Genomic DNA, 14955 nt, shown 5'->3' on the forward strand with positions numbered 1-14955 from the left:
GTTACATGTTCTTGTGTATAAATAAGGCACACTCAGACTCAGTCCTTGAGTGAGGCTAGATACTTTATTCACTACTTGGGTAATTTCAGATTTCTCTCTCACTCTCCCCACCTCCCGTTCCAAGGTGACACCAGGACTGGTGAGGGGCCTGTCACAGCAGAGTGCGGCTCACAGCTGCCCTGTGCTCAAGAGCCAGTGCCCAGCTCTGCTCCAGGTCACTCCTCGGTAGCTGGTCAGTGCAGATACTTGCCTCCCCCCCATCAGCTAGTGCCACATGTCAACAGGTGCCCCTCGGAGGGGTTCAGCACCACCACCAGTGTCCATGATTAGCCATCGCCTTGGGCCAGCACCCAGCCAGGGCACACATGGGAGGATCCCTCTGGCTATGGCTTGTGAGGTCACATCCGAGGAAGCTGTGTTAAACAATGGGGTCTCCGAACGTGCACTGCTCCTCAATGGCGAGATTGTAGCTGGCTCCAGTCCTGTCCTTGTACATGCTGGTCACCAACCTCATCCAGCCTTGCTCACCCTGTGGGATTAGAGATGAGATCTAAGCGTCTGCAGCCCAGCCCAGCACTGCTCCACTCTGGCCCTCTGCTTCAGAGCCTGGCCCCGCTCCTGACCCAGCCCTACAGGACGCAAGGGTCTGGACAAGCCTCCCACTGCCTGCCACGCCCTCGGCCTCGGGTGGACATGTCTCTGGGGAGGTGGTTTGCGGGGTTAATGTTTACCACGTGGCCAGCTAACGTGAGAACACATGCTGACACACCCCATTTATGGTCCTGTCACCAGCTACTGACCTCCCGTCATTTCCACACCTCTCGCCTCCCACCACCCCCTTCCACAGTCAAGGTCTCTTGTCTTCCGTCATCCCAGGCTCGTGGTAGATCTTAAAGATAAGGCTGTCAGGTTGTCTTCCTTGGGTTTTTGACCCAACTCAGAACTATTCTAGGAAGTGTCCTACACTGCTTTCTTTAGGAGAGTCTAAAATCTGGCAGGAACAAAGAGTGAGCTGGTCTCAAAGGAGAGAAGCAGCCATGCTGGACAGTGGCCGAGATGGCTTTAGCCAGGAAGTCTCCACGGAGGCTGCTGTTCCCAGCCACACATCAGAGGGGAAATGCCTTACCCACGGTTCACCCCACGAATTGCGGACAATCCAGTACTCGGTCCCATCATCGCTGACACCCCACCCGGCCACGGAGATGATGTGGTTGATGAAGGGCTGGTCCTGGTACTCGGCGTAGATGCCTCCAGTGTAGTTAATCATCTTTTCCGTTGCCATTATTCCACAGCTGGGAGTTAAGCGTTTAGGAAGAAGTTACAGGTGGTCAGCCGGTGCAAGTGCAGATCCAAGCGTGCATGCACCCAGGGCCTCTGGGCAGCCTGGTGTGGTGGTGCTGGGCCCCTTCCAGACGCCCCCACCCCACTCACTGTCCACATCTCCCAGTAAGCCTAGAAGGGCAAGTCGGTTCCTGTCCCAGGTATCACTGGCAGATGCTTCCCCCTGGGGGGCCTCTCACCTGATGGGACCATTGGTATAGATCTCTGCCATCATCTTCTCCCTCCCAGACAGAGAGCCGTAATCGCCCACCTTCCAGAGGGTGAAGTTCCAGACAGGGTGGCAGTCTTTGAATTCGCTGCAGGTCCCGCACTGGTTAAACTTGTTACACTCTGGGGAAGAGGCAGAAGTCAGTGTAAGACTGTCTCATTAACCCACCAACAAGCGCAACCCAGCCCTTCCGCTTTGCTAATTTACCCTACCATTCGGTAACTAATGGCAAAGTCATCTTGCGATCAGGTGCTGTCTAATTGCATGCCAGGCCATGGCAGAACAGAAAGCAAGCGTCATTAGCACATAGTAGGCATGCTAAAGTTGCCTTTTTTCTCTTGCCTGAAAGGCTGGGAGGACCTTTTCGCAATGTGACTGAAAACTGAATATAACAAAATTATTAAAATTTAAGATGATTCTGTTGATGATAGGTTTTTATAAAAAGTACTTCCTTGTTATTTCAGTCTGAGCTGTACAAGATAGGAATTAAGTTTAAAGGAAAGAAAGTGCAGCCCTAGTTACTGGATGCTGGTCCCACAGTGGCATCCAACTGCTCTCCACCCAGCCTGACACCCCATCCCCTGCAGCTGGCCTTTGGACCCTCTGCTGTTACCCATTTCTGTAGTAACTACACATCTGCCCAGATGTTCCCTGGGGCACAGTAAGCTCCTCCAGGATTACAGCGTTGGTTTAATTTGTCCCTTGGACACCAGGCTGACACCCTGCTGGTATTCGGCCCGACTGGAAAATGGTGGATCTGTGACCACATGTGCTGACACAAAGCCAAGACTGTTTACTGCAAACACAAGGGTTTCTGATGAGCTCCATGCACCTGCCAGGCTGGGTGGGATTAGAGGGGCCTGGGCTCAGCTGGATAGCACCAGTTTGGCGATAGCGTAGGGTAGGTAAAACTCCAGGGCATTCCACCAATGTTGAAAACATACCGACTCTGTTGGCCAAATCTGCTGGCCTTCCCTCCTCCCTCTGCCTGTCCCAGTTCTGGGGTCTCTTGTCACTGAGGCTTACCCAACCAGGGCAAGAACTTCCCCCACCCATCCAGAGAACTTTCTGGCTGGGCAGTAAGGCCCAGGAGGCCAGAGGAGGGAACCCGGCTGGCAGAGGTAGGATCCAGTGCCTTCTGATACTGTGCTGGAGGCCTACAGCCATCCCACATGGAATTCTTCCCACTCCCCTCTCCGCTCTAGTCTCCAAGGCCTTGAGCTTCTAGAGCTCTCTGCCCCAGCTGGGGGAGAACTAAGGGACAGTGGCTTACAGCAGCCAATTACGAGTTTGAGCCTGGGCTTTTTCTTGCCTTTGGTCTCCAAGAGGAACAGCCTGAAATGGAACGTGCCAACTACAGTCTTCCAGGGCAGCCTGCCCTGCCATCCATGCTGGACTCTGGCAGCTGGGGTGGGAAACCTGGTGGATACTGTGGTACCGTGAACCTGGCTTGCAGGTAGCAACCTCCCCACCTGCTCTCTGCACTTGGAGAAGGTGGGAGGCCACTGACAGCCAGCACTGCCTTAAAAGCCTATGCAGCTACCAAAATGGCAGGCATCAGAACCCACACACCACCACATCCAGGCCTAGCTTCAGAGGCACTTAGTTTAGTCTGGCTTATCCCTGGGTGGAGTTCTGGCATCTGTATACCACATCAGGTTTTGGATGGTTTTCCACCAGACAATAGGCTCCAGCTTTTTTTGTTCCTCTGTCCAAGCTGGCCCCAGAGAAGGTGGAACTTTCCTGGGAGCCTGGAGTCTGGGTCCCTAGTCTCTTCAGCATCCATGACAAACACAGGTTCGCCTGGGCTCCTAGCTCAGAGAAGCCCCACCCTGGGATCTTCTCTTGGCAGACAGAGTGGAGAGCAAGAGGGGGACGGCTGAGGGCTCAGGCAGGGCCTACCCTGGTCCTTGGCCTGGTAGTTGTTGCAGGTCTCGTCGGGAATGCCGTGCTTGTGAGCATACTCCCACACCGGCAGGTCGTTGCCTCCCTCGCACGAGCCAGCATCCCCACAGTCAAGGACATTCTGTACGGACAGCAGCGTGCTGGGCCACGCACCCTTCCTCTTGATGTTGATGCGATCTGCAACAGCACTCCAGTTAGCACCCCTGGCCCGAACCCACCCCATTTCCGCAAATGGCACTGGATGCCTCTATCAGGCTTTCCTGCCCCCCACCTCTTTCCCACATGGACCTTGGAGAGGCCTTGGTCAGCTGTGGCCGTCCACAGGCCTGCCCTGACCTTTCACTGTGTGGTCTGACCGCTGACCACTGGGCTACAAGGACCATGAGGTGGGGCTGGAGGGACAGGTCCCCCGGGAGCACCCGCTGGAGGACCAGCATGGCTGCATGGCCTTCCAGGGCAAGAAGGCTGCAGCAGAGAGGGACGGATGGGCATCTCCATGAGCCAACGGGCCCAGGGAGCTGGAGGCGCCTCTGCGAGGAAGCAGTGCCACGCAGGGAACGTCATCCTGTCCCCGCCTCTGTGCCCTGTGCCCGGGTCCCTCCGTGTCCCTCCCCAGGGCTTGGCTCCCTCCTCATCCCATCAGCAGCTCCCCTACTAGTGATGATCTGAGCAATCATACTGGCCTGCTCTTCTCACAGCCCAGCCCCCATGACCCCCTTGGGCTGGCCAGACAGGCACCCACTCTCCACAGTTCTGTTCAGCCACGCCTGCTTCCCAGCACTGCGCAAGTCACTCTTGTCCATCTCTCTCCCACTACCAAATCCTAATCTGACCAGCCTTCTGGAAAACACTCACTGTGCCCAGCCCCAGTGGCAAAGGCCTCCTGAGGCCAGCTAGGGGCCCACACCTCCTCTCACCACAGCTGGCGGTGACAGCCGGGCAGCCTCCGCCTGGCCTCTGCCGCCTCTTGACTTAGGTGTCCAGTCCCAAACTGACTGCCTGCCTGCGCACTACCAAGCTTCCTGACATGTCCACACTCCCCTACTCCACTCTACTTGCTACTTCCGCCCTCGCCGCAGCCCGGCCATCAGGTTTCTACTCACAGGCTGTGTGCGAGCACTGTGCCTCAGGCTGGAGCAAGCAGCCCCCAGGGGGCTCACCCCATGGAAGGCAGGTGGATGGCAGACAAATGGAACTGGGCTATGCACACAGAGGTGCCACGGGGCCTGTCCAGAGGGTGCAGTAAGCGGTGCCCATTTACACGGGCAATGAGGAATACCCATCCAAGGAAGGAACGGCGTGTATGTGGGCAGTGGCAGCGGCAGCAGCAGCACTGGGTACAAGACAGCAGCCAGGCTTCCACTGTGTACCAGTGGCGTGCAGGAGGGAGCTGCTAGGTGTGGAGGATCACGGGACTTTGTCGTGTGTGTGTGTGTGTGTGTGTGTGTGTGTGTGTGTGTGTGTGCACGCGTGCGCACACGTGTGTGCACACGCGAGCCAGTAGTGGGGCTTGAACTCAGGCCCTAGGCACTGATCTTCAGCTTTTTCACTCAAAGCTGGTGCTCTACCTCTTCAGCCACACTTCCAACTTTTGGGGTGATTTAATTGGATATAAGTCTCAGGAAAGCCAGGCATCGGTGGCTCATGCCTGTCATCCTAGCTACTCAGGAGGCTGAGATCTGAGGATCACAGTTGAAAGCCAGCCTGCACAGGAAAGTCCATGAGACTCTTCTCTCCAATTAACCACCAGAAAATAGGAAGTGAGCTGGGAGCCAGTGGCTCATGCCTGTAATCCTAGCTACTCAGGAGGCTCAGATTTGATGATCACGGTTCAAAGCCAGCCTGGGCAAGAAAAATCTGTGAGACCCATCTCCGATAAACCACCAGAAAACCAGAAGTGGTGCTGTAGCTCAAGAGGTAGAATACTTGCCTTGAGCTGAAGAGTTTAGGGACAGCGCCCAGGCCCAGGGAGACCCACAACCAACCCCCCCACCCCCCAAAAAAAATTAGGAAGTGGCACTGTGGCTCAAGTGGTAGCCTTGAGCTGAAGAGCTCAGGGACAATACAACACCCAGGCTCAGAGTTCAAGCCCCATGACCAACCCCTCCCCCACCAAAAAAAGTCTCAGGGATGCCAGGTGGTAGGTGGCTCATGCCTGTAATCCTAGAGGCCAAGATCTGAAGATTGTAAAGGTTTGTAGCCAGCCCAGATAGGGAAAGGCTGTGAGACTCTTATCTCCAACTAAGCACCTGAAAAACAGAAGTAAAGCTGTGGCTCAAAGTGGCAGAGTACAAGCTTTGAGCACAAAAGTTCAGGGACAGTGCCCAGGTCTTGAATTCAAGCCCCATGACTATTAAAAACAAAAAACAAAAAACTCAGGGACTTTGCTGCTGCCCAAGCTGGCTTTGAACTGCAATTTTCAGATCGCAGCCTCCTGAGTAGCTAGGATCACTGGCATTGTCTTTTATCTGAGGGAAATCACAAGTGGAAGGACATGATTGGACTTGGGTTTAACACACACATTGTGGAATACGGGCAGCAGCAGGATCCATTGAGAGGCAAAGGGGTGGCAGGGTCTGATGGAGGGGATAGGTTGGAACCTGCTGTGACTGTAGAACCACAGGAGCCAGTGTGTAGAAGGGACATAAAGAGAGGGAATCAGGTAGCCTCTAGGGTTTTGGGTGCGAATCTGCTGGTGAAGGGCCAGGGAAGGACAGGCTGGCAGGGCGGGAGTGGTGGGATGGGTGAGATGTTCAGACCTGAACATAGAGGTGGCAGGGATCTAAGTGACAGGTGACAGGCAGGTGAATGCAAAGTGAGCCCAGGCAGGAGTCAAGACATGAGGAAAAAGCAGACAGGTGGAGGCAGGTGGGTGCTTGAGGGCTGAGTTCCAAAGTGGGCTGGAGCACAGCCAAGCAGGGGCCTGGCATCAGACCTCTTCCCCTAACCTCTGGGAACTCCACGATGGCGGCAGAGACGGAAGGGAGGCCAGCGTGGGCTCACAGCGGAGACGTGGGAGGATGGGGCCAAGGATCCCCCTGCGATTGCTGAGAAGCAGGGTGGTAAGAGGGCAGGAGATCAAGGGGCATTAGTCTGGAGGTGGCGAGCCTCAGACAGGGGATGAAAATGGCCTCCTGGGAGAGAGAGGGTAGTCTCAGTGAGAGGCTTTAGTGCCAGTGCCCGGGCAAGAGGAAGAAGACAAACTCTGGCTCCCTGACTGCACTGGCTGTCAAATGACCCCCTTCTTCTCAGCGAAAGAGGAAGCAAGAGCTGCAGCTGGAGACATCAGGAGCTCAAACAAAGAAAGGTGGTAGCCAGGGCTCTAGAGACTCTGCGCTCAGTAATGGAGCAGGGAGCTGTCTCAGCAAGGCCTGGCCCCCCTCCGGGAAGGAGCAAGGCCCTACCAGCCTCCAGCCAACTCAGACCCTGCAATCTTCAACCAAGGCAAACACTGTCACATGACTCCCTCCACAGTCCTGTGACCTTCCCAGCTCCTCCCCTCACCCCGCCCAGTGCTCTGCTGAGAAGGCTCTTTCACTTCCCTAGGCCAACCCGGGCACTCTCTGGACTTTGTCCTCCTCTACCTACCAGCCCACTGGCACCCTCTGTCCCTCCAGACGTTCCAGAGCCCACCTGTGCCCACTTGGTCCTCCTTCTAGAAGGGTCCAGTGTGTTTCAGCCCTCTGGGGGTACCTCATCAGTTCCCAAAGACAGAGAGGACTGAACTACCAGGAGAGACTTGCGGGTACCAGAGACCCCAGCCCCGACAGAAACCTCTCCCCCAGAAGCTCTCACACAGGCAGGCTTCTGGGCTGAACCCCATGGTTGAGTCTCACGCAGCATCGGCTTCCTGGTCCACACACAGAACAGCCATGGAACTTGAGGCTCAAGGCGTTGCCCTCAAGACCTGTTTCACCCCTTGGGAGGCCCCTAATCCTCAGAGCAGGTCTGGCCGGAGATGCCAAACAGCACCCAGTCTGGGCTAAACTGCCAACCACTGTGAGTCCCTCACCGGGTGGAAATCAGACTCCTGGACCCTAGGGCTGCCACTGGGAATGGTGGGACCCCTCCCAGCTGCTGTGGGCCGGCCTGGCACTTCTCTGCTTTTGTCTCCTCTCCCACAGTAGGAGGCCTCAGGGTGGCATGGGCATCAGATCCAGCTCCCTCCTTGCCCTAAGCCTTCCTGCCCCACTGTTGCCAGAGGGGAAGGTCCAGTGGAGAAAACTGGTGAGGCTGGAGCAGATTGGGTAGGAGAAAGAAGCTGCGGCTAGCCTCACCCCAAGTCCAAGGCGCAGGACAAAATTCATCTCAGTTCCTAACCACTTCGGAGAAGTTTCACTTCTACTTCCCCGAAGCCCCAAGCCCGAGCTGGGGGCTCAGTGATTTTGCATTTCTGGTTCCATCTCCATGGCGGAAGCTGCAAGCTTTGGGGGAGAGTGGGCACGCAGGAGCTACCTGGAGCTACCTGGCGGTGAACTTGGGTCTTAGGCCCGCCTGCTGCCCAGAGGCCACAGAGAAGACCCCTGCGTTCACTCTGCTCCAGCCATTTTGGTAGGGTGCAAAGGCTCGGGCTAAGTCCTGGCACAGCAACCAGGCACAGCCTACCCTCACCGAGAAGCAACCTGGATGGCCAAGTGGCGGCCAGGCACTGGCCCCCGGCGGAGCCCTAGGCCCCAGCCACCCACCTGCCATCGCACTGGTGCTGCCATGGGCCCAGCAGGAGCCACAGTACTGGGGGATGTGCTGGTTCCTGGTGACACTGACGTAGTTGACGCCGTCCACGTTGCGCCAGTCCCAGCTCTTGGGGAGGTCTGACGGGGACAGGTACTCGTGTGGCCTTGGGTATGTCCTGGGAAGAGATGCACATCACCGAGGTCAGCAGCCCTGGGCTCTGGGGGACCCCCTCCCCCCCCAGCAGCGGGCATCACCAGGGTGCCCAGCCCCCACCAAGCCCCAGCCCTGTCAGAAGGCGAAGGTGATAGGCCGCCCCCAAGCCACGCCAGGCTCCAAGGGGCCAGCAAACTGGGGGAGCCTCCTCCTGGAGGGGTGCAGCCGGCCCCCTCCACCAGAGCTGCCCCGTAAGGGGGGGGGCAGGGCGAGAAGGCCCATCTGAGTTCCCCGGGGCTGGGGAGGCTGGAGGCCCCGGCTCCGGGACCCCGCGCCCACCACCCCGCCGCCCGCCGTGCGCCCACCTGCGCCCCATCCGCGCCAGCTGGTCGCCCCGTAGGGGCCGGTAGCACGCCGCGCCCGGGCGGAAGTGGAGGCCTGCGCGCACGGCGCCCGCCAGCAGCGCCAGCAGCAGCACGAGCAGCGGCCGCCGCGGCGCAGGCCGCGCCCGCCCGGACGACGCCCGGCTGCCGCCCGCGGTCCCGCGCTGCATCCTCAGCCCCACGCCGTGCCCGCTCCGTCCCGCACGGCCCCGCGCGGCACCCTCGACCCCGAGCCCTGACCCGCCCGGCCCGCCCGGCCTTTAGGAGGCTGGACACACCCCCGGGGCGGGGCCGTCCCGCGCGCCCTGCCCCGCCCCGTGCGCCCGCCCGGCCGCCCGCGGGCAAGGCGGTCCTCGCCCCGAGTCGCCCCAACTCAGGGTCACGCACGAGGTCACGTTGCAGACCCCACTTCCGACCTCGTCTCCCGCTGCCCAGTGCGGTGGTTTGATTGACAAACATAGCTCCCTTCCTCGGGTCCTGGGATAGGTCCTGGGAAGGGGCCTGGGATGGGCCTGGGATGGGGGCCTGGGATGGGGGCCTGGAATGGGGGCCTGGGATGGGGGCCTGGGATGGGAGCCTGGGATGGGGGCCTGGGATGGGGGCCTGGGATGGGGGCCTGGGATGGGGACCTGGGATGGGGGCCTGGGATGGGGGCCTGGGATGGGGCCTGGGATGGGGGCCTGGGATGGGGTACTGAGATGGGGCCTGGGATGGGGACTGGGATGGGGTACTGGGATGAGCCTGGGATGGGGGCCTGGGATAGGGCCTGGGATGGGGGCCTGGGATGGGGGCCTGGGATGGGGCCTGGGATGGGGGCCTGGGATGGGGACTGGGATGGGGTACTGGGATGGGAGCCTGGGATGGGGCCTGGGATGGGGTACTGGGATAGGACCCTTGGATGGGGTACTGAGATGGGGCCTGGGATGGGGTACTGGGTTGGGATTCTGGGATAGGACCCTGGGATGGGACAGAGAGGATTGTCATTTCCAAAGAAGGAAGATCCTTCTAGAAAACACCCCCAATGAAAAATTGTGCTTGGCACAGAAATCCTGAGTTGTACATTCCACCTTCCAAGGATGCCTGAAATGCCCGGACTGTTCAGAAAAGAGGAACCAGAACAGATGTTGGTCCTGGGGATTTGCTGGGTTTCATAACTACAGGGCTTCTCCCTTTCCTGTGGTCCTGTGAGTGGTAATCACCCCCAGTTGGACACAAACTGGGTTCTCCAGCATGCAAGCAAAGGGCTCGGGGCCTGGAGAGGAGCCCGTGGTGCAGGGAGCTCAGATGAGCTTTTCGGGTCTCACTTTCATCCCACTCGGTTATGCCTTGGATTGAAAACCCAATGGCTAGCTCAATGCCTGCAGCTACTTCCAAGAACACTCCTGGAAATCCCAGCAGGAGGGGATTCTTGGTAACCCCGCCCTCGCAGCCCAAAGCCTCAGAGACAAAGGCCAGGCTCAGCGTGAAACCCACAAACGTTGGACCTTGTACCTAAAGAGTGGTTAGGCAAACCAGACCCAGGGTTCTGTCCCTTTGTGTCTTTTGGAAAGTCATTTTCCAGAATCCTTGCTCTTAGCCGGGCACGGGGAGGTGGATGGGATGGTGAGGTGCCCTGAGATTCCCCCAAGAATTGCTCTTGTTGGAGCTAGGGGTGGTGAACACAACTCCCATGTCCAGTTTTGCCTGGGGTGGAGGGGGAGGAGGTGTCTCCTGAATGGTCTCCTGACTTTGTCTTCTCTAGAGAAAAAGGTAAGGGCCGGTGCCAGTGGCTCACACCTGTCATCCTAGCTTCTCAGGGGGGCTGAGATTTGAGGATCGCGGTTTAAAACCAACCCATGCAGCAAAGTCCTTGACACTCTTATCTCCAATGAACCACCAGAAAACCTCAAGTGGCGCTGTGGTTCAAGCATTAGAGCGCTGGCCTTGAGCTGAAGAGCTGAGGGACAGCGCCCAGGCCCAGAGTTCAAGCTCCACGACCTCAAAAAAAAAAAGGGCCGGGAATGTACCTCAACAGTGCTGCGTGACTTAGTATCCTCAATGCCTTGAGTTCAGTCTGATGCCACAAAATAAACAAATGAATAACTAAAAGAATAAAAATGAACAGAAAGCTCAAAACTGCATCATCTGCTTCTCCCTCCCAGGAATCCCCGTGGTACAAAGTCCATGCGGGGGGAGAGGGAGGGAGGGAGAGGGAGGGAGGGAGAGGGGAGACCCATGGGGGTGGGGGAGGGAGAATGTGCCTGGGCTCTGCTGTGTGGAAACCCGTGTCATGGCTCTTCCAGACATGTGACACTGGGAGACACGGGGTGCTTGAGGACCCCCTGGGATTCTCAAAGCAGGTTATCCTCATTGAGACAGACAGGGTCCACCATGTGAACACGTGACCCCAGCCATCATGCAGGGCTCCATTCAGCTGAGAGGGGCCCCATACCAGGTATGACAGGGAGGAACAGGACTTACTCCGCCCTGGGCCCTGCAGATTACAGTTCTGACCCGATGATCTCAGCGTCACCTGCCTTATCTGACGGGAAGTGGGCTGGGGGAGTCCCAAGAATAATGAGCACTCACAGTCTTGCTGCATTGGCCCAGGTCACACGGCCTAGTTCATTGAAGAGCTCTCGCTGGAGGCAAGGGTGAAGGGAGGACGTTTTCAGGATGGAAGGGATGGGGAAGGCATCCACAGTGGACTTGCTGTGACCCGCTGGGGTTTCTCCAACCCAGAGCACAGAGCATGGTAGAGAGACAGGTCAGGGGTGGAAGAGAGGAAACCTACACACTTGAGTCCCCAATTTTCAAGCCAAGAAGGAAGCGAAGTGTGCATCTCTCCAGCCCCTCACGATGGACCCGACTTGAGCCTGGCTCTGCTCTGAGAAGCCCACTGACTGCTAATACTTGACATGTTATTAACATGATGCTTGAAGGGCTGACTTTTCCAGAAGGTTTCTGAGTACGTGCCGTCTGGTGGCAGCCACTCAGCCAACACAAACTCTGATGCCGGGCCTGCTGCTGATGGAGGGCATTTGGCGCGGGTTCTGTGGAGAGCCCACAGAAGTGGGAAGGAGCCGGCCGCCATCACCGCAGTGGAGGGACACACTCAGAGAACCTGTTGGACGCTCGCTGGAAGTTGAGTTTATCCCCAGGGTTGTCTTAAAGTGGACACACCTGCCCTGCAGCCCCAGGACTCCAGGAAACCTGAAAGGTGTGTTCCTTCTTGACACCTCTGTGGGTCCCGTGAGGTCATCTTGGCAGGGTGACTCACCCTTTCATCAGGACCTGCAAGGGGGGAGGCTTGGGGCGGGGCGGGGAGGCCCCCCTGGCAACTGTTCTATGGGCTGTGTGCCTCTGCCACACAGCTTGGGGCAGAGCCAGGCTGGTATTTGGAAGGCAGACATCTTCCTGTGCATGAGAGCAGTTCATGCGGTCATTAAGGTGGCTGAGTCATTCCTGTTCCCTGCACATACTGAAGAGTGGAGGGCTGAATTATTCACCATAGCTAAGATATGGAACCAACCCAGATGCCCCTCAGTAGATGAATGGATCAAGAAAATGTGGTATATATACACAATGGAATTCTATGCCTCTATCAGAAAGAATGACACCAGGGGCTGGGAAGGTGGCTCAGTGGTAGAGCACTTGCCTTGCATGCCAGAGGTCCTGGGTTCGATTCCTCAGCACCACATAATAAAAGAAAAAAGCCAGAAGTGGCGCTGTGGCTCCAGTGGTAGAGCGCTAGCCTTGAGCTGAAGAGCTGAGGGACAGTGCCCAGGCCCAGAGTTCAAGCCCCATGACCGGACCCCCCAAAAAAATTAAAAAGAAAGAATGACACTGCCCCATTTGTTAGGAAATGGAAAGAGTTGGAAAAAATCGTATTAAGTGAAGTAAGCCAGACCCAAAGAAACATAGGTCCTATGTTTTTCCTTATTTGCAATAATTAGTATATGTCTAGGATAACTTTAGCAGATGAGCAGAATAGCTCAATAGCTACATACATATGACTATATAAGATGATGTTAAGCGAAATGAACTCCAAGATGTGGTCACAAGAAGAGATTTTTCTTTGTTGTCGTTGCTTCTAATGTATTATGTGATTTCTTGTTTCTTTTGTGTGTTCTTCCCCCATGGTATATCCCCTGTTGTCACTGGTTTGATTGTGGTGCCCTGGTATTGTATATATGTTTATCTGAATTAGGGAAGGGGAACAACAAAATGGTGAGACACAGTACTCACAAGACAGTATGTTGGAAACGATCTGTACAACTTGGAGGGGGGATATGGAGGCCGGAAAGTAGGAGAAAAACGAGGGAGGGGGTAACAGTTTGACAAGAAATGTACTTACTGCCTTATTTATGTAACTATAGCCCCTTTGTGCAATTAAAAAAAAAAGAGTCGAGGACTGAGCCAAGGACACTGGGGAGGAGGGGGGAGGGCTCTACAGTCCTTTGATCCTTGACACACCTTTGTGTGTGATGTTGGGTGGAAGGGAGTTGGGTGCCAATGGCCGCCATTTTACAAGTGGGAAGACCAAATTTCCAGAGAGGTCAAGAGATCTAAACTTAGCATGAAGATCCTGGGTAGAGATTTGAATCTAGTCTGTTGGTTTTTTTTTTAAAATAATATTCCATAAAGTTTGCTGGCAAGCACATGACCCAAGGCCACAGACACAAAAGCCTATTCATTTCTAAAAATAATTTGATTTTCCCCTGGACCTCCTAAAGAACAACACGCACATTTTGCAGCCAGGCCAGGGCCAGCCCACCTCCCTAACCTGAGGAGAGGATGCAAATGGGTTCGAGGGTACCGCAGCGTGACCTCTGCTCCTGTTCTCTCCGGCTCTCTCCATGCTGCATTGTCTGGCTCCCCTCGGCAAGTGCCGACATTTCCTATTATTCCACATTCCTGAATGGAGCCACATCCTGGAGACTGTGCTTGTTTTGATGGCTGCTGACCGTGCTCGGGAGGCTGGCGGGCTTTTCAGGGCCTCCTCTTCACCCCTCCACCAATGATGTGAAGCGTGTGATCGCTAGTGATCGCCTACACAGTGAAGGCCTAGGTTGGGTAGCTCAGGCATCCCATTGCCCCTGCCTCTGTCCCCAAATACATTGTGCATCACACCCAGGCCTGGCTGCGTAGTGACCTCCTGCACACGTCCGTGCAGTGGCGGAGGCTCCCTGGAGTCCCACTCACGGGATCACTCTCATAGCCATCACTCCGGAGTCTGCTGCCCATAGCCAGGCACGTGAACAGCCCTCCCAGAAAACCAGCGGAGAGGTTTTCCCAAGGAAGTACCCACCATGTGCCCAGTGGAATTCACTTACCCTGCAGTAGCAGGCTGCCATCATATTTGGTGCCTAGCACGCACTAGGCTTGTTCTCAGCACTGGGGCACAGCAGAGGGTGAGGTCCCTCCAGTGAAGAGCCGGCACCCCCTGAGGGAAGACAGGGAGAGCAGGAGGTAGAAAGACCTTAGAAACAGGAAAAATCAGGAATCCTGGTGACGGGAGCCTCTGGGGTTGTTGTCTGGGCTCAGACTGTTCTTCTATATCCTGTGAGCTGAGATTGAGTGACGAGCCCACAGCCATGGAATGTGCTGGAAGCAGACTTCTTACACAGAACGATAGCGTGTGGCCAGGCCTTGCTATACGTGTGTGTCTGGCAGGTGCGAGGATCTAGAAGACTCCAGAGTAAACCCAGGGAGCTGAAGCTCCTGCTGCCTGCCTTACCTGGGGGTCCTGGACCCAATCCCACCCTGGGCCATAGCTCAGGGCCCTCCTGTCCACCTCTCCTTTTCCCCTCCTCTCCTGGCCTTTTCTCTTTTCTCTCCTCCAGTTTCTCTGCTGGGGGTTCTCCACCTCTGTATCACACTAGCCAATTGATCGGGGTTTACTCTGGTGGTCACTAGTTTCAGGAGGGAGTGGAGACCTGTTGGGGTCCAACCCAGTGCTGTGGGAGCAGAGCTGACGGCCATGGCTGCTGAGGACTGCTGGACAGGGGCTGGGACACAGCCCTGCACCAATGGGAGGGCAGGCACACCATGCCAGGACATGCAGGGCCCCTAGAATGCCTAGCTAGAGTCTGCCTGCCTGGCTGTCCTGACTTCTGAGACCCCGAACTGCACCCCTGAATGGAGGAGTCTAAAGAAGGGCTGTTATGGTTAGATCTGGCAGGGCGTCCCGAGGCTTGGGCATGTTCCTCCCTCTGCCTCCTTCTGCTTTCTGCCTCCATCCCCTGGCTCCAACGCTGTGCCATCACACCCATGGCTAAGTGTGCCAGGGTGTGAGAGACGGTGGCAGGG

At 56.6% G+C, this 14955-nt stretch overlaps 1 protein-coding gene across 1 annotated transcript; it reads right to left on the bottom strand.

Moving 5' to 3' along the window:
* Positions 1-45: 45 nt before the first annotated feature.
* Ctsz (cathepsin Z) lies at positions 46-8849 on the bottom strand. The gene is made up of 6 exons (XM_042699286.1): positions 8647-8849; positions 8140-8303; positions 3452-3631; positions 1521-1671; positions 1127-1292; positions 46-529 (listed from the first exon to the last, which is right to left on the bottom strand). The coding sequence occupies exons 1-6, from the start codon at positions 8832-8834 to the stop codon at positions 419-421; spliced, it is 960 nt and encodes a 319-aa protein (XP_042555220.1). The 5' UTR covers positions 8835-8849; the 3' UTR covers positions 46-418.
* Positions 8850-14955: the final 6106 nt, after the last annotated feature.

This window comes from Dipodomys spectabilis, unplaced genomic scaffold (genome assembly GCF_019054845.1).
Source record: "Dipodomys spectabilis isolate Male_0828 unplaced genomic scaffold, ASM1905484v1 ptg000240l, whole genome shotgun sequence".
NCBI lineage: Eukaryota > Metazoa > Chordata > Mammalia > Rodentia > Heteromyidae > Dipodomys > Dipodomys spectabilis.